Source organism: Rattus norvegicus, chromosome 1 (genome assembly GCF_036323735.1).
Source record: "Rattus norvegicus strain BN/NHsdMcwi chromosome 1, GRCr8, whole genome shotgun sequence".
Classification (NCBI taxonomy): domain Eukaryota; kingdom Metazoa; phylum Chordata; class Mammalia; order Rodentia; family Muridae; genus Rattus; species Rattus norvegicus.
The window spans coordinates 71,645,900-71,664,369 of record NC_086019.1 but is presented as its reverse complement, the minus strand read 5'-3'; the positions used below and the strand labels follow the sequence as shown (position 1 = coordinate 71,664,369).

Below are 18,470 nucleotides of genomic sequence, written 5' to 3'. Positions count from 1 at the left end.
TTCCCCTCTGGAAATCCCCCATCCCATCCCCACAACCCCTGCCTCCAAGAGGGTACTACCCCACCAACCCATTCACTCCCTCCCTCTTCCTTGTCCTAACATTCCCCTCCAGTGGGGCATGAAACCTTCACAAGACCAAGGCCCTCTCCTCCCACTGATGCCTGACAAGGCCCAGACTCTGCTCGGTATGCTGCTGGAGCCATGGGTCACTCCATGAGTTCTCTTTAGTTGATGGTTTAGTCCCTTGGAGCTCTGGGGTGTCTGGTTGGTTGATATAGTTGTTCTTCCTCTGGAGGTGCAAACCCCCTCAGCTACCTCAGGTCTTTCTCTAACTCCTCCATTGGGGACGTTGTTCTCAGTCAAATGGTTGGCTGTGAGCATCTGCCTCTATATTTGTCAGGCTCTGACTGACCCTTTCAGGAGACAGCTATATCAGGCTCCTGTGTGCATGCACCTCTTGGTATTCCCAATAGTGACTGAGTTTGGTGATTGTATGTGTGATGGATCCTAATGTGTGACAGTCTCTGGATGGTCGTTCCAGTCTCTGTGTCACACTTTGTCTCCATATTTCCTCCTATGGATACTTTTGGTCCCCCTTTTAAGAAGGACTGAAGCATCTACATTTAGGCCATCCTCGAGCTTCATGTGGTCTGTGGATTGTATCATGGGTATGCTGAACTTTTGGGCTAATATCCACTTATCATTGAGTACATATCATGTGTGTTCTTTTGTGATTGGGTTACCTCATTCAGGAAAATATTTTCTAGTTCCATCCATTTGCCTAAGAATTTAATGAAGTCGTTGATTTTAATAGCTGAGTAGTACTCCACTGTGTAAATGTACCACATTTTCTGTATCCATTCCTCTGTTGAAGGACATCTGGGTTCTTTACAGATTCTGGCTAATATAAATAAGGCTGCTATGAACATAGTGAAGCATGTGTCCTTGTTATATGTTGGAACATCTTTTGGGTATATGCCCAGGAGTGGTATAGCTGGGTCCTCAGGTAGTACTATATCCAATTTTCTGAGGAACTGACAGACTGATTTCAAGAGTGGATGTACCAGCTTGCAATCCCACCAGGGAGTGTTTTTCTTTCTCCACACCCTCGCCAGCATCTACTGTCACCTGAGTTTTTGATCTAAGCCATTCTTACTGGTATGAGGTGGACTCTCAGGGTTGTTTTGATTTGCATTTCTGTGATGACTAAGGACGTTGAACATTTCTTTAGGTGCTTCTCAACCATTCAATATTTCTCAGTTGAGAATTCTTTGTTTAGCTTTGTACCTCATTTAAATAGGGTTATTTTTTTCTCTGGAGTCTAACGTTAAGTTCTTTGTGTATATTGGATATTAGCCCTCTCAGATGTAAGATAGGTAAAGATTGTTTCTGTTGGTTGTGGTTTTATCCTATTGACAGTGTCCTTTGCCTCGTAGAATTGCTTTGCCCCATTTGACAATTCTTGATCTTAGAGCATAAGCTATTGGTGTTCTGTTTGGGAAAATTTCCCCTGGGCCGATATGTTTAAGGCTCTTCGCCACTTTCTCTTTCATTCATTTCAGTATATCTGGTTTTATATGGAGGTCCTTGATCCACTTGGACTTGAGCTTTGTACAAAGAGCTAAGAATGGGTCAATTTGCATTCTTCTACATCCTGACCTCCAATTGAACCAACACCATTTGTTTAAAATGCTACCCTTTTTACACTGGATGTTTTTAGCTCCTATGTCAAAGATCAAGTGACCAGAGGTGTGTGAGTTCATTTCTTGATATTCAATTCTATTTTATTGCTCTATCTGCCTGTTTTTGTACCAATACCATACAGTTTTTATCACTATTGCTCTGTAATACTACTTGAGGTCAGGGATGGTAACTCCCCCAGAAGTTCTTTTATTGTTGAGAATAGTTTTTGCTCCCCTGGGTTTTTTGTTATTCCAAATGAATTTGCAAATTGCTCTTTCTGAGTCTAGAGACTTAGAAGAATTGAATTGGAATTTTGATGGGGATTACATTGACTCTGTAGATTGCTTTTGGCAAAATGGCCATTTTTACTATATTAATCCTGCCAATCCATGAGCATGGGAGATCTTTCACTTGTTTCCTTAGAGTTATAACAAGATATTTTATATTACTTCTGACTTTTGTGAAGTGTGTTTTGTCCCTAATTTCTTTCTCAGCCTGTTTATCCCTGAGTAGAGGAAGGCTAGCCTATTTTTTAATAGGATTATTTGGCTCTCTGGAGTTTAACTTCTTGTGTTCTTTGTATATTTTGGATATTAGCCCTCAATTGGATGTAAGATTGGTAAAGATCTTTTCCCAATCTGTTGGTTGCCATTTTGTCCTAATGACAGTGTCCTTTGTCTTACAGAAGCTTTGCAGTTTTATGAAATCCCATTTGTCAATTCTTGATCTTAGAGCATAAGCCACTGGTATTTTGTTCAGGAAATTTTCCCCAATGCCCATGTGTTCAAGATGCTTCCCCACTTTTTCTTCTATTAGTTCTATGTGGAAGTCCTTGATCCACTCAGACTTGAGCTTTATACAAGGCAATTCTTATCACCTTAATCCATTCTGAAGCTCTCTTACAAATTTTTCCCTGTGTGTTTGTCTGAGTGTGTTTCTGTTTGTCCCTAACAGAACAAAGGGAGCATGAAGTAGAGAATTGAAATCCTGATGTGGTCTTAGCAAATGACTGTAAGGGAAAATGTTTTATTTCTTTCTTTGAGTCTACACAGATGCATCATTGGTGACATAGAGTTACTCGCTAATATGTTTAATCCCTACATATAGCAGATTCTATTAGATTGTGACTTTTTTTCTGTTTTCTTTGTCTTTTTTGCTTTCTAAAAGAAAAACAAAATTTCAGTAAGGAGAAACACATAGCCCTGTCATTTGAAAAGTGAACATGTGGGGCTGGGGATTTAGCTCAGTGGTAGAGCGCTTACCTAGGAAGCGCAAGGCCCTGGGTTCGGTCCCCAGCTCCGAAAAAAAGAACCAAAAAAAAAAAAAAAAAAAAAAAAAGAAAAGTGAACATGTGCAGAACCCTGTGCTTTAAAGACAGACTCCTAATTCTGCATCTGTTTTCCTTAGCTCTCACCTTCTTGCAGAACTGGGATGCCTTTTAACGTGTCACAGTCATAACAGCACAGCTTGAACCTCAGAATATACCAAAGAAACCTGGTCCTCATGATAATTGTAACAATTCTATTATTTTAACTAGAATCCCTAAAGAAATGGGTAATTCTGAACTCTATTTTGTTCAGCCTATGCAGATGGGCCTGGGTGTACACAGCGAATTGTAGGTCAGAAGACAATCTGTGGATAAATGGCTAAATACTGTAGCATATATGCAAATTTTAGTTTTTTTTTATTTTTAGAAAAATCTAGACTGTTTTCCTAAGTGGCTGCTCTGGTTTTCATTCCCAGAAGCAGTGTATAATAGTGTCCCTTTCCTAACATTTATGTCAGAATTTGTTATGCAACCTAATGAGGATCATTCTAACCCAGAAGAAATGGGATCTTAAAGATTTGTCTGCATTTATAGTGGCCTATTTGCCAACATGTGAAGTACCCAAGCTAACTGTACAGCCTAATAAGAAGATATGAGTGCACACGCATATTTTGGGCCTACCGACATTAAAGGCCTCAAGGCAACTACATTGGAAAATCTACATGAAATAAACAGATATCCTGTTTCAACCACGTACCAAAATTATACCAATATGAAATAAATAAATAAATAAATAAATAAATAAATAAAAAATGGATAATTAAGTGATATCAACAGTAAAGCAGCAGTAAATATACAACCACTGGGGAAAAACTAAGAAACAGATTGATTCATCAAAGAATTTTTTCAAAACATCAGAGAATAATTGATTCTGAATCTAAAGTATCCCTTCATGTAAAAAGGAAGCAAGGCTTCCAGACTCTTTATGAAGCTAGTGTTACATGATAGCATAGAAAATGAAGACTCAAAATGAAGGTAAAGATTGATGTGATCTTTAGTAGTAGTAGTTGTAGTATTTCCACTTCACATGATATACCTCACTTAGTGCACACTCTCATTCCCAACTTCATTACAATCCTAGACCATTCTTCTAACCATTCTCCCCCCTTTCTTTCTCTCTCTCTCTCTCTCTCTCTCTCTCTGTCTCATTAGCAAAATGGCAAAATTATCATCACGTGGAGAATGTGATAAAGTGCAAGATGAATTTAGTTCTAGGTCGTTAGTTGGACTGACTAACCCTCAACTTCCTGAGACATCTATTTCCTTTCAAAATCCCGAGTTTTTCAAATATCTTCCCCCAAGGCAAAATTTCAGATTTGACTGGTAATAATGAAGGTCTGTGAGAGAAGGATGCAGTTGGCTTTTTAGTGTCACTCCATTTGGATAGATATGAAAATAATTATCTAGCTTTCCAGTAAAGCTCTCCAGAATGAGTTGTGTCTAAAATTTAATTTACTTCATATAAGTGCAGGATGTGCAGCTTAAATTTCACTTCTACCTTTAAAGGGTGCTACTTGCACAGAGTATTTTTTTAATTCATCATTTCCTTTGACTGAGCCACCAAGCTCCTCTACTTTGTCTTCAAGCCTAATATTCTGTGTCCTGCCTGTTTAATTTGAGACATTATTAGATACTGCAGTTTTCATTTCTTGCCTCGTTTCAGTTTGGACTTTATCGATGTTTCTAACTGCTTATTGAATTTAATCTTCATATCCTTAGTTATCCTCATTTCCTTGGCATTTGCTATTGGTTTATTTTTTGTTTGTTTTGTTTTTTGCTTTTGGGTTTGTTGTTTTTGTTGTGATTGTTGTTTTGCCGACAAATCGTTTTGTTCCTGTCCTTTTTGAGTTCATTCCCATGATCTACCTGCTTTGACATCCTTGAATTTGACCCTGGTTTTTGAGTTCTGTATTCTGATTATAATTTACAGTGCTTTCCTTAAAGGACACAGTTCAAGGTTTTGTTATTGTTTTGTTTTGTTTTGTTTTGTCTTGTTTGAGTCAAGGGCATTTTTGTTTTAGTTTTGCTCTTCTGTTTGAGAATGGAACAAAAATCAGAATTTACGTTGTTGGCTGCTTTTGTTGTGTTGTGTTTTGTTTTGTTTTGTTTGCTGTAGCCCAGAAGGCTGGTATCTCAAGATGAAAAGTTAGGTACAATAACTTCTATTTGAAGGACTCATAAGCCTCTCGAGGTAAGACCTGCGTGCAGCGTTCTATAGATCTAGTTCTAGACTGGATGTCAGCAAGCATAGTGGGAGAGCGCTGAGCAAGTGCAGCGCAGCCCGACAGAAGTGTGACAGGCTGCCCAAGACTGAGTAGGAGGGATCTGTCTCTGCGGGGCGGGGATGCTGATCAGCAGGGTGACGAAGATTTTTTTTTTTTTTTAAAGAAAAGAAAAGAAATCGGGTGGACTTGGAAAACTAAGAAAGAGAATGCCCTTAGGAGGGGCAGGTTTAAAAAACAAACAACAACAACAACAAAAAAAAAAAAAAAAACCACGTAACCGGAACCGGCGTGTGGTGGGCGGGGCTAGGGCGGGGCTCCAAGGAACCTGGACAGAGTGACAGAAAAATCCACCATTCACTGAGGGACTGGGGGAATTGCGAGGTCCGGAATCCGGGGTCCGGGTAATGGGCTTCTCTAGTAGGACCTGAAAGTCTCCCTCATCTACGGGTGCGGCGTGAGGTGTCCTGAGCAAAATCATCAATCAACAGCGCCATAGCGTGAGCAGCAGCCCGGCGACCATGGAACGCCCAGGTCAGAGGAGCTGCGGGGCTTGGAAACCTTGTGGAAAACAGGGGTGGAGGCTGGTCAAAAGGATGCTTCTCTCACAGCTCTGTCATAGACAATCTTACCTTGGATATCCTACCATTGTCGGGAAGTTTGAGATCCTATGAATTGAGGTTTATCGTCATTTTTGCATTTATCTTATGCCGGCCAAATATTTTCATAAAATAATCTGCTAGAGCATTTGCATTATCAGTTGTCTGCAAGCAGGATTCTCATTGTTTTGTAGCAGTTACAAAGCTGCTGGAATTTAAATTCATGCATGCTTGCTAACTTCTCTGTTCTACCACTTGCCTATTCCAGACGTTGTCCTTTGCTCCTGGGACTGAGCACGGCAGAAAGCTTTGTAGATATTACTTGCATGAAGAACCAGTGTAGATTTGATTGAATCAGAAAATACACTGTGACAGCAAAACATGTAGAGGTTCCTCCATTTTGTATTCCTGCTGAGACCGTTTCCAGGATTATCTAAAAAAATAAAATAAAATAAATAAATATTTTCTTGATGGAGAATCCCATGTAAAAACGACCCAACTGTATTCTAGAAATAATAGATCAGGATGTCCTAGCTAACCTATCATATTTAGGCTTTGATAAAAGTGCTTGTTTTGGAGTAACCTCTTCCAGCCAACCTTTTATCCTAGCTGCTGGTGTGCTAGAACCCCCATCAGGATGGCTAACCTTCTATTTTAGCTTCTGTTAAAAACTGCTTGCTTCAAACTGCTTGTTCTGCAAAACTCTCCCAGCAGCTGCTAAACAAGATGCCTGGATTAGATCCCTGTCTTTTAAAACACTATGTTCTGGACACTCACAGCCACATTTAGGTCCCTGACCACTTGGGTGTGGTCTCAGCTGCCTGGAATAAAGAGTGGGCTATAAACTGTTTGAGTGGTCATCTCTGGTGGGCTACCCATAGCGGTACTTGCAGTTACGGCTGTAAATATTAACATTCACTATGCAAATTTTACTCCCTGTTAATTTTCTGTCTTGAGAAGTAAGCACTCTATAAATACAGTATTCAAAATATAAGTATACAATTCAGAAATGTATAATTATATGATAAATTCGTAGGTCCGGGCAAGTGCACCGTGGCTGCTCTGAGAGCATATCAGACCATACAATTTAATAGTTAGCAAACTGTTTAGATTAAAACAAATTGGAAAGCATCCTTTAAATAATTGTGTTCACTCACCTGTACACCTGTATCAGAGTAATGACTCCTTGGTTCAAAAAAAAAAAAAAAAGAAAGAAAGAAAAAAGAAAAGAAAAAGGAAAAAAAAACCTCTGCCCTTGTACTTGTGACCAAACTGTTGTCTGATTTTTGTCTGTTTGTTTTAATTTTTCATTTCAGGATTTGTTGATCTTCAATGCTGTGAAGGTGAACTTGGTTCAGGAGGAATGTGAATGGTTAGACCTTGCTCAAAGAGTTTTTACAAAGAACTCCTGTTGGAGAAGTGCAACAGTCTGGTTTCTCTAGGTGAGAATAGTTTTCTTGCAGTCTTCCTTGTTCTTCCTCAAGGCGCTGGGAAAACTACACTGGACGTGTGTGAGCAGTATGTGATGAGTTTTACATCTCACAGAGTAAAGTGAAATCCTCAGAGAATGACAGACACTTTTCATGATGTTTTCTCCTTTCGTCAAACATATTCTTTTGACAGGTGTGAGCATTTTTCATTTTTCTTTCATGAAAAGTTCCAGATACTTTCTGAGGAATCTTTCTCACATGCAGGTCTCATACTCCTCAGCCAGTCCTGCTCATCTGTGAAGCAGAGCAAAGAGCCCTAGATGGTGAACAGAGGAAACTGTAGCAAAGGATGCAGGTATATTAGAGGGATGGAGGAAGGGATGGGGAGGGGCTCAAGTAACAGTAGAAACAGAACATGAAATTGGCTTTGCCATATTCTATTAAATTAGAAATGAGAATAGTCTCAGGATTATTATCCTGTCATGGGTGTTTGAAGATTCTGTATGTATTAATACTCAAAGGCAAATAAATTGGACTTTGCATGTGAGTGATGCTTTCCCTCTTCTATTCCCAGCTTTGGTTGTGTCTTCATACCAATATTACCAGGTTTTATTACTATAATTTTAATGTAGTGTTTAGTTAGAACCATTAATATCTCTTGGTTTTTTTCTACTCAGAGTTCATGAAATATTTTGTAGTTCCTTCAGGTTTTGTGTCTTTAAGGATTAATTTCTCCATTTCTTAACATTACATCTGCCAGATTTTGATAAGTTTTGCTAAAAACTTGTACAGAGAATTAAACTCTGATTATATTGCCTTCCCATTGATATCCCCTGTCACCTATCTCTATGTTCACTGTCCACGGTTTGTGTATCTATAATTCTTATATACTTTGAAATCACCTCTGGGTTTGATCCTTCTCTCATAATTTTTGAAGTTTTTGTGGTTTCTCACAATTTTATAAATTTTGCAAATATTTTCTCTATTCATATGAAAAATATCTGTGCGCTCTTGATTCAGATTACTTAGAATCTTTACAAAATACAAATATTCTTTTATGTTTCTTCTCATGCTTGAACATATGTTCAGTGAGTCAGTAGTCACATGACTTCTTCCGTTTTCTCTCTGCTGTTGATGTCAGCATTCCTGGTTTGTAGAGAAGACACTTATAAAACATTGATCACTACTAGGTTTGAAGACTTGTTCTATTTCTAAGACCACAGTAGAACATGCTACTTGAATGTTGAGAAGATTGGGCAGCTTCTGCTGTTGTGTTCATGATTCCCTGGAGACCTGCTAGGTGTTTTTGGTTTTCTGTGTTTTTCATGGTTGCCTTTCACTAATGTTCAACGTCACTGAATGGTGGACACTAGAGCTTTCCTGAATCACTGTTTATGTGCTTCTACAGTTCTGTCATTGTATTTGAAAAGTTTGTATTATAAAATGCATTCAAATTGAGCACATACCTTTCAGAAAATGAACTGTTTGATCATTTGTTAATAAGTTTGTTTTATAAGTTGATAGATTTGACTTTTTCTCTTGCCTGCCATAATTATAACAAACATTCTTTATGGCATATCTTTATTAAAAAGTTCCTTGATTCTTAGCATTCTATATGTTCTTATATTTGAAGTATTATGTGTATGTATGTGTATACATATGTATACATACATATATATACATATATAAATATATTTATGAAAAGTATATAAAAGCATATGTGTAAATTCTATAAAAGTATATATTATTACATATATTCTAAATATAGTGCAGACATATATATATACATATATATATATATATGTATATATATATATATATAGAGAGAGAGAGAGAGAGAGAGTGTTTGGGGTTTTGTCTTTTGAAGCAGTATTCTGTTTTCATATTTGGTTTGGGGAACAGTATCCACATATATTTCAAGAAATCACTGAAAGGAAATATAAAAGAAACATTTTGTTAATTTCTCCCTATTCTTATGTCTCTTTTCCTCTTTCTCCGTTCCTTTCTACCTTGTTGTTATTTTGCAGTATTTCCTTCCTTTATCCACTTGAGTAGTATCTTGTTTAGGTTTTCTCTTTTCCCTTGTTTTCTTGTTCGAGAAGCTGTACACTGAGTTGCCTGGTGGCTCAGTGAGTTTGATTCCCACTGACATTGTATCTCTGTGTTCTTCTTCCTCCATTGTCTCCAGGTTTTGATATTGTTTAGGACTTAAGTATAGACCCTAAGTAGACTGAGCAGAGACCTCAGTGTATATTTGATGGTCATTTTCTTCTTGGCTAAACCTGCAGAGTATGTACTATGTACATTTCAGCTGCTTTAATTGCTGTTTAACTTACCCTTATGTTTTATGCTTATTTATTGATTATAATAATATTTATTTGCATTTTTAAATTCTTCATAAAATCTGTGTTTATAAGGAAGTTTGCTAATAAATTTATCCATTCTGTAGACTGTTTCATCAAACCATTTCCGTGCAGTTTTTAATTGCATACAGTCCTGTTTGTTGCTTCTTGCTTTTGTGTCCTATTAATTTATAGTTCTATTCAAAAACTAGGTGCCTATGTACATATATGGACTGATTTCCCCTTGTGAAATAAAATTTCCTCTAAAAATTTCACAATTCATTGAATTGGACACAGTTTCTTTCTTTTATGATACTTTTCCATATACCATTAGTTGATGAGGCTGTCTATTCTGTGTCATATGTTTTTGTCATTTGGGTGGGAGTCACCTGCTGGGGCTGGTTCTGGATATGGTATGTCCTTTTCTGCTGCTTCCATGGTACAATTGCCCGTGTAGGTTTGCAGGATCTTCTGAAACCACAGCTGATATAAATCAAGCTTTGTTCTGTGTGCCTGGAGTTGCTCTGAACTCTTAGAGTCTTTGTGCTTCTGTGTAAATTTGTAGAAGCCTCTTTACTGTATATATGAAGTAATTCGAGGGGACATTGATTACCATAGGTTTTGAGTTATCATGCAAATTTTATAACACCATTATTTTTATAATAAAATGTTCATGCAAAGTTTTCCCATTTTGTAACATTCTCAGTTCCTTCAGTGAATTCAAGTTTTCATTTTAGAGGTCTCTTCTGCTTAATTAGCTTTTCCTTTGTTTTCTTCAAATTTTCTTTTAACTCCCTTTTTGTTTACTGTTCAGTTTTAATTAAGTCAATAGAAGCAATAACAGAAAGTGTAAAACTTCTAATTAGATGGTTAGATCAATGATTTTCAAAGGCCTGCCTTTAACTGGGCATTGATATCTCCCTTAAATTCAATCAGTTTAAGTTACGTTTAATTTTTATAATTAATAAATATTAACATCTAATCACTGCAAAGTTTAATCACTCACAATTATCCCCACCACACACACTCTCTCTCCCTTCCCTGGTTAGCCATATTTCTTTCATTAGACACCCTCATATTTCATGTATGATTTTGGGTGGGTTTAGGCTAGGTACCCAGGCCATGTGTTCATAATCTAAACTGCCATTCACATCACAAGAGTTTTTCATACACCTTTATCCTCCACTTCTTAAAATCATTTTTGTCTGCTCATTGGTCACATTGCTTGTGGTTTATATGTGGAAAGTGATTCCTATAATATGCTGTGCAGTCAGCAGTCAATTGTTCTCAGTTTTTGACCAGTTATGAGTCTGAAATAACTGATGCTCTTTCAAAACAAACTTTCTTTGAGCCATGGTGAAAGAAGCACCAGGCTATGGGTACAAACTGAGTCATTTCAAAGAAGTTTAAGTATTTGTGCATGTAGGAAAATGTCAGTAGTGGATTCTTTCCCAGGACCTGTGACCTTTCTCATTGGCTTTTGGCCAGCTTCCCAATAACATCCGTTTCCTTCTGTGGAACAGGGCTGTGATCAAACCTAAAAGCGTTTTTCTTACCCACAAAAGCATCTTGCCACTATGACACCTGAGGGCATCCCTTGCCTGGCAGGTTAGGAATTTTAGCAAGGATACAAATCAGGGTGTTGCCATTCATAAATCTGACCCCTGCTCCAGCTTTCATAGCAGCTTTTAACACTAGGGAGTTTAAGATGGTTTTAGATGCTGTGAGTGGCCTGCTGACTTCTCAGTCTTTTCTTATTCTTACAATAAAAACAAAACAACACACACAAACACACACACACACACACACACACACAAAGTGCTGTTGTATATGGATTATACAGCTTATTAGTATTATCAAATCTGAGCAATCTCATGGGTATTTAAACTCCTTGGATTTCAGAGTTTTATTTCCTTTGTTGACTTCCTTTCTAACTCTCTCATGTTTTCTCTTACATTTTTCTGGGTCCTCTTGAACAAATTACTCACTGATGTACTATGTTGAGTTAGTGTGGAGGAAGTAGACACTCTTCTCTGTCCTGATTAGAGAGGGATGATACCAGTTGTCCTTCTTTTGTAGAATTAGGTTTAGCAGTGGCTCATTGTATTTATTATGTCTTTATTACTGTATGTGCCTTTTCACATTCTTCAGAGCTTTTATTCTAGCAAAATGTGATATTTTGCCCAAACCTTTCATGAGGCTATTGACGTGGTCATATTTCTTTCACTAAGTGTGCGTATTTGGTGTGTTAAAGTTGATTAGATTGTTGGTATTGAACAGTCCTTTGTTCTTGATATGAACTCAGCTTTTGTTCTCCTTCCTCGTTCTTTTTGTTTGTGTTTTCTGCAGTATTCTCCTTTTGTCATTAGTGTAAGTTTTACCTAAAGGAAAGGAGAGTGCCGTGCTGAATCTGTCCAGTCCTTTAAGAGGAAACTCTTCCTGCCTCAATCTCAGTACTTCCTTAGTTTCTGGCCTACTTTTATGATACAGAAGAGTGATTTGTTCATTTGTTTCTAGGAATTCTTCCTTTTCTTCTTCAATTTTTGTTTATTTGTGTATGACTTTCCTCAATACTCCAAAGGGCAACACTGACGTCATTGGCATATATTACAATGTCCCTTTTCACCTCTAGTCCTAATTCTTAAGGATCCTTTGTATTAGGTAAATATGCTCCCTCAGTACTTTTATTTCATCACAGAAATGTCTATTCTGTCGAATCATTGTATTATCTTTGACTCTATGAATTTCTACACAATCTTTTCTAATACCTTTCTATATACTATTTCAGATTGACTTGTTCTTATCCTTGTAAGGCCTCAGGTACATAATTACAGACAGATGTCTTTTACAACCGTGACTTCTTGCTGCCAAAGCTTCTGAGCAGGTTTTTGTCATCCACACCTATGTGACTGTCTGTTATGACCTTGTACTTACCCTGACACCCTTAAGAACAAAATTATCCTTATTGTTTCATGAATTCTGTGCTACCGTTCCTTGATGTAAGTCTCTACAGTAGCTAATTAAGGAACAGTAAACAAGGGGCTAGAGACTAGGCTCAGCAGTTATGTCGCCCCTGCAGGTTCCAGACTCAATTCCCTTTACCTGCATGGATACTGACACCCTCCTTTACTTCTGGTTTCAGAGGATTAGTTGCTCTCTTCTGGTCTTTGGAGGCACTGCTTGTAAGCGGTACGTAGACCTTTGCAGGCAAAAACACTCACACACATAGAAAAAGAAAAAGAAAAAAAGAAAAAGGAAGAAAGAGAAAAAAGAAAAGGAAAAAGAGAAAGTAAAGAACAACAAACGATCTGGAGGTATTGTATAAGGTTTGAAGATAACAGTACAGGAAAGAGCACAAAATTGTCACTCCTAGTGTAAGAGTCAGTGTGGAGCCTGGATGTATTACAGGACAGCTGATACCTCCTATCAACATTGGAAAAGTAAGGATAATACCTGTGTAGGATAAATAAAGTTGTTTGTGCTTATGGAACCCAGAGCCAGAGAACATTCTGTACCCTTTTTAATGTGGAAGCAAGAGGTTTATCATACTGAATATGTAGTTAGGATCACAGCAGAAATTTTTTAGAGGACCCTCCCTAGTTGTGGAAGATTTTATAGGACAGGAAAGTTCAATGATCCAGCATCCCATCTACAGAAAAGTATGGAAGGAAAGTGAATTGTCTCAAGCACCACAGTTTTTTTTTTTTATTCTGTAGTGTAATAACAGGCCTAAGATCTTAAAAGCTCTTTATTGAGATGTGATGTAGAATGGGAATGTTCCCACTCTAAGTTGTTCATGATTGCTAAACAGGATTTGGGATTCAGGAGTGGGTATTTATTATACCCTAAGTCACACATAACCCTTCCATGCTGCTCATATGTGAAGGGCATTGAAACCAAACACATCGAGTGACATTGTCATTGTCAGATGCACTTCACTGCAGTGGTTTCCAATTGAACATCAAAATACCCTGTAGGCCTTGCACATTTTTGTTTCTGATGAGAGTTAGCTGCATGTGGTGTAATCACTGGAGCTTTTGATCTTGCTGGATATCACCTTTGTCTCTATGCTGCTGATGAATTTCATGTTGCTACTGTGAATTTCACTGACCTTCTCATATAACCACCTTCTATTGAGAGAGGAAACATACCTTTTCTATTGCTGCTGATCCAATCCTTTTTACTTTAAAAATAATGAATTCTCCATTTGTGTGTCCTCTGTTTTTTCCTGGGTGAGGCTAATGGAGATTAAGTTAGGTTAAGTGATGTCTTAGCTTGGGTTTCCTTGCTGAGAAGAGGCACCATGACCAAGGCAACTCTTATAAAAGAAAACATTTAATTGGGCCTGGCTTACAATTTCAGAGGTTTAATCCATTATCATTATGGTGGGAAGCACTTCAGTGTCCAGGAAAGGCAGAACGCTACATTTTGATCCACAGGCAGCAGAAGGGGACTCTGGTTCCATGAGTTGAGCTTGAGCATAGGAGACCTCAAAGCTTGCCTTCACAGCAACACACTTCCTCCAAAAGGCCACACCTCCTAATAGTGCCACTCCCCATGGGCCAAGCATTCAAATGCATGAGTGTATGGGGCGAAACCTATTCAAACCATCACAAGTGAGTTTTTTTTCCTTCCTCAAACTGGAGAGTTTCTCTGCAATTTCCTCATAGTGTAGCTTTCTGGGCTATTCTGTTATCTTTGTGTTGCTTTAACTCTGCTTCTGATACTATACATTTCCTAACCTCCTTTACTTATTACTCTTCTTGCTTAGCTCATTGAGTATCTTTTAAATTCTTGCAGGAATTCGTAAATACCAGTATTTCTAGACATTTATTTGAGTTCTTTCCTTTATTTTTATCTTCAAACACAGTTGACTGTTGTTTGCCTTTGATCATATTGTTTCGATTTTTTGGAAAACATTAGAGTAACTCCTGAAATCATGAGAAACAGAATATGTCTTTCCTATACTGGGTAAGATCAGTTGGAAATGAAGTTACTGATAAGTGGCATCTGCTCTCCCATACTTAACTAAAATTCTTTAAAAAGAAATCATGGGTATGTCCTTTAACTATCAAGAAAATTATCAGAGATGACATAAATAAAAATTTGATGTGTGATGTGCATGTGTGCGTGCATGCGTGTGTGTGTGTGTGTGTGTGTGTGTGTGTGTGTGTGTGTGTGCGCGCGCGCGCCAGCCATAATTATGTAAACTAAAAAAACATTTATCCAGGCATGTAGAATGGAGGTTTACTTTGCAACACAGGATTAACAAGGATATAACATAGTTAAATAAGCCAACAGTCTTAACACATGTTACAATCCTAGTTCACTTGAAACTATAAAATTGTTTTCCACAGAGGAAATTGGTAGCAGCCAGAGATGGAAGGAACTCAGAATTGTCACAGCAATCATTGATTGTCAACTTGAGTGTATTAAGAATTGCCTGGGTTCTGGTGAGACCGATCAGAGGATAAAAGTGGGAATTCCTGCAGACAAGAAGCAAGAAGGGAAAACTCCATTCAGCCAATTTAGTTGTTGCTGGTTCAAATTCTAGAAAGTCTGTCTCCAGCTGGTTTATTGTAAACCCATTTAAACACAGTACAGTTTGCAAAAACATTGTCTTGTGTGATACAATCCCTGGTGTACAAGAAAGCATAATTACATGAAAACTCAACTCAAAGTACATCCTTCCTTCCAAAAAGATGGATTCTGGAGATAGGCTACTTACGTTAGAGTAAGGGTCCAGAGAAGGAACTTGTGTGGTGTTGGTCATCCAGATCTTACATATAATATAGAGGTCAGCAGACTGTGAAATATGTGTGGCATCTCTCCTAAGGATGGGTTCTATGAACTGAGAAACAAAGATAAAGATAAAGAAAGATATTGATAGAGCATGAGTCTAGGATGAATATTCTAGGGTATTTGGGTAAAGTCTGGCACCTTAGTTAGTAACATTCACCAGGTTATTGACATCAACTCCCAGCTCTCTTGGGTATGAAACAGGTAAACAGGTAAAATTTGTTTCCTTGTTTGAAGAGACAACCCTGTTTGATTAATTTTCTTGTTTTCCCTAGTGATCTGGAACAAGGACATTTATGCTGCCAACATCTTCTCTCATCTTTTTTTTTTTTTTTTTTGAGAATAGACACTGGCTATAATAGAGGCCAAGTTTAAATGCATTATCTCTTAGTTAGTCTAATATATGTAAGCATAAGAGAATTATAAAAGTACGTAACAGAGGACTGAAGAAAAGGGAAAGCCATCTTAACGTGATGGCCATTCAGAGTTCACTTGAAGATTTTGTCTGTCTCATTATGTACATCACTAATTTGACAATCAATAGTATGGGAAAAATCTGACACATTAAAGGAACACATGCCAGGGTATTGTTTCCCATCAAGACTGTGCTCGAACAACAATAATCTAGAGTTGCTCTGGTTTGTAAAACTGTGATCCTTAGTTCATTTATCTATAGATGAATTTCTGCTAATATTTTTGCTGTAATAGTAGTTTTACTAATCATACAGGTCCTTTTGAGACTTCCCTGTGTATTCCAATAGTGATTCCTGAGAACAGTGAAAAAATTCCATTGTTGCTGTAACCATTTCAGGATCCAATTGAAGTAAAGAATCATCACAATTTTCAGAGTGCTCTCTTAATTCTCCTGATCACTGAAAAGGTTTACTGAGCAAAATGAATGCAGTACATCATTTTCCACACCTTTATAAACAATCCATAGCATGGCCAAACAATATCATACCGTCTCCTATCACAGAAGAGTCTTTTATTCCCCTAACCAAAAAAAAAAAAAATTGGATTCTGCATCGATAATCTGATAAGATTTTTACGTAGTTTTTATGTGGTTCTTGTTGTTTTCCAAAAATATCCATTTGATGCATTAAAGTCATACTAACTGCCCAAGTTATCAGCTTACTTTCCCTCTTGCGGTGTCTCCTCTCGCTGTATTTGTCATCTGCCATCATAGGTTTCCTTCATCCTCTAGATGTCCTAGTCAGAGACCTTAGATCAGTAATATATTCATGTTCTGGAAGGACCTAAGGAAAACCTCTCAACCTCCACTCAATATTAAAACATCAGGTCATTTCTACTGATTAGTTTCTAAGTCTTCTCATTTAACTTTTTGTCTTAGTTGGTGTTCTATTACTGCGAAGTGACATCGTGACCATGAAAACTCTTACAAAGGAAACATTTAATTGGTGTTGGGCTGGTTTACCGGTTCAGAATTGTAGTCCATTATCATGGTGGGAAGCAAGGGTGTGCACAGGAGACATGGTACTGTAGAAAGACCTGAGAGTTCTCTATCTGTATCTGGAAGCAGTAAGAAGAGAGAGTGACACTAGGCCCAGCTTGAGCTTCTGAAGCTCCCAAGCCTACCCATAATAACACACTTCTTCTATCTAGGCTACATGTCCTATTTCTTTTAAATGATGCCACTCCCTGTGAGTATGTGGGGGCCATTCTTAATCACACAGCTACATATACTTTAGACTGTGTCTCGATTAGGGACAAAATATTTTGGGATATCACAAAAGTCATTTTCCTTTACAGTGAATAATAATTTTTTAATTTAAAGTTAGCATAGTATGTGAGGATTTAGATGAGCATAATTAGTACCCCCTTTTTTACTTTTGAAATTTTGCCAGTTATGTATTTGATTGTGTTCTTCCACAATAGCTTGACCCTGTGGATAGTAAGAGATGTAGTAACATGATTAATATTTACATTCTTAAAGTCATTTGGTAGAATAAGGGCCATTATTAGTATTTAATTGTAATAAGAGTCCTCAAAAGGAAATGTATAAAGAGCTGCTCAACAGTCAGGTTACATATATGTCACAATGATATTTTCCTTGACTCACCAGGCCCCCATGCCAGACTTGGGACTATGCTCTGTAGCTGAATAATTAGCGAAAGGCATTATGCCCTCTTAGCACATATCTACACATACCTGAGAGCAGAGATGGTCTCATGCACAAACAGTTGTCGTTTCATATGTCATTCTAATATCCATTATGAATTATGTACTACTAACTTAGAATTTGGTATAAAATAATATCTATATACTATATAAAGTATTTTTTCCCTTAGAGCTGAGGACTGAACCCAGGACATTTCACTGTAATAGACAAGAACTCTACCGCTGAGCTAAATCTACAAACAAAGCTAAATAATGCTTTTAATAGAGGATTGGCTCTCATGAGCCTTCTTTATTGACGTCCCTTACCAGAGTCTAATCATTTATCAAGCCAAAGGCAACCACAAAGTCAGTTATATAACAGTGGTCATTGGTATTATTATTAGGTATTATTATTTGGTACCTTAAAAATTTAGAGCAATTTTAATTTTGAGCTTAAGAAGACTTTTCTATTAGGCCACAGGATATTCAGAAGTACCTGAAAAATAATCAGAGAATATCCTGAAAAAGAAAACAATTGGGTTTTCCCATGCAGGTGTGAAAATGCAAACTCAGCTGATACTGTAACAATACCAAAGCATAACTATTTCATGGAAAACAAACTTGGTAGAAACCTCTAGGCTCTCTGCATTTTGTAGACCAATTCTGATATAACAAATTTTTAGGCTGTACCAGAAATAATTTTAGGTGAAAATTTCCAAGTAAATATAATTTTTAATTCATTTTCTGACTTATTAGCTCCTTCTGACTTTCAAGGGAATTTGTGAAACATGCAATTATGTTTCTTGTCCAACATATTACCCAGAGGAAATATACTTTTAAATTTTTTCTTTATTTTAATTTATTTATATTTTAATTTTAAGTTTATTCTAAGTATATTTACATCGTTATTCTTAAATTTTTGTTGCTTTTTGCTGTGGTAGGCTTAACCA

At 37.3% G+C, this 18,470-nt stretch overlaps 1 protein-coding gene across 4 annotated transcripts in view; it reads left to right on the top strand.

The window, feature by feature from the left end:
- The first annotated feature begins 5,545 nt into the window (after positions 1 to 5,545).
- The window catches only part of Zfp40 (zinc finger protein 40), a 263,006-nt gene continuing 250,081 nt past the window's right edge, over positions 5,546 to 18,470 (top strand). Inside the window, exons 1-3 of one of the 4 annotated variants that reach the window (XM_039091489.2) lie at positions 5,546 to 5,766; positions 7,148 to 7,273; positions 7,526 to 7,616. In XM_039091489.2, coding sequence (XP_038947417.1) covers positions 7,582 to 7,616 — 35 coding nt within the window. In that variant the 5' untranslated portion in view covers positions 5,546 to 5,766; positions 7,148 to 7,273; positions 7,526 to 7,581. The remainder of the gene's footprint in view (positions 5,767 to 7,147; positions 7,274 to 7,525; positions 7,617 to 18,470) is intronic. The other 3 variants (NM_001395138.1, XM_039091495.2, XM_063274817.1) reach the window with 3 other exon arrangements.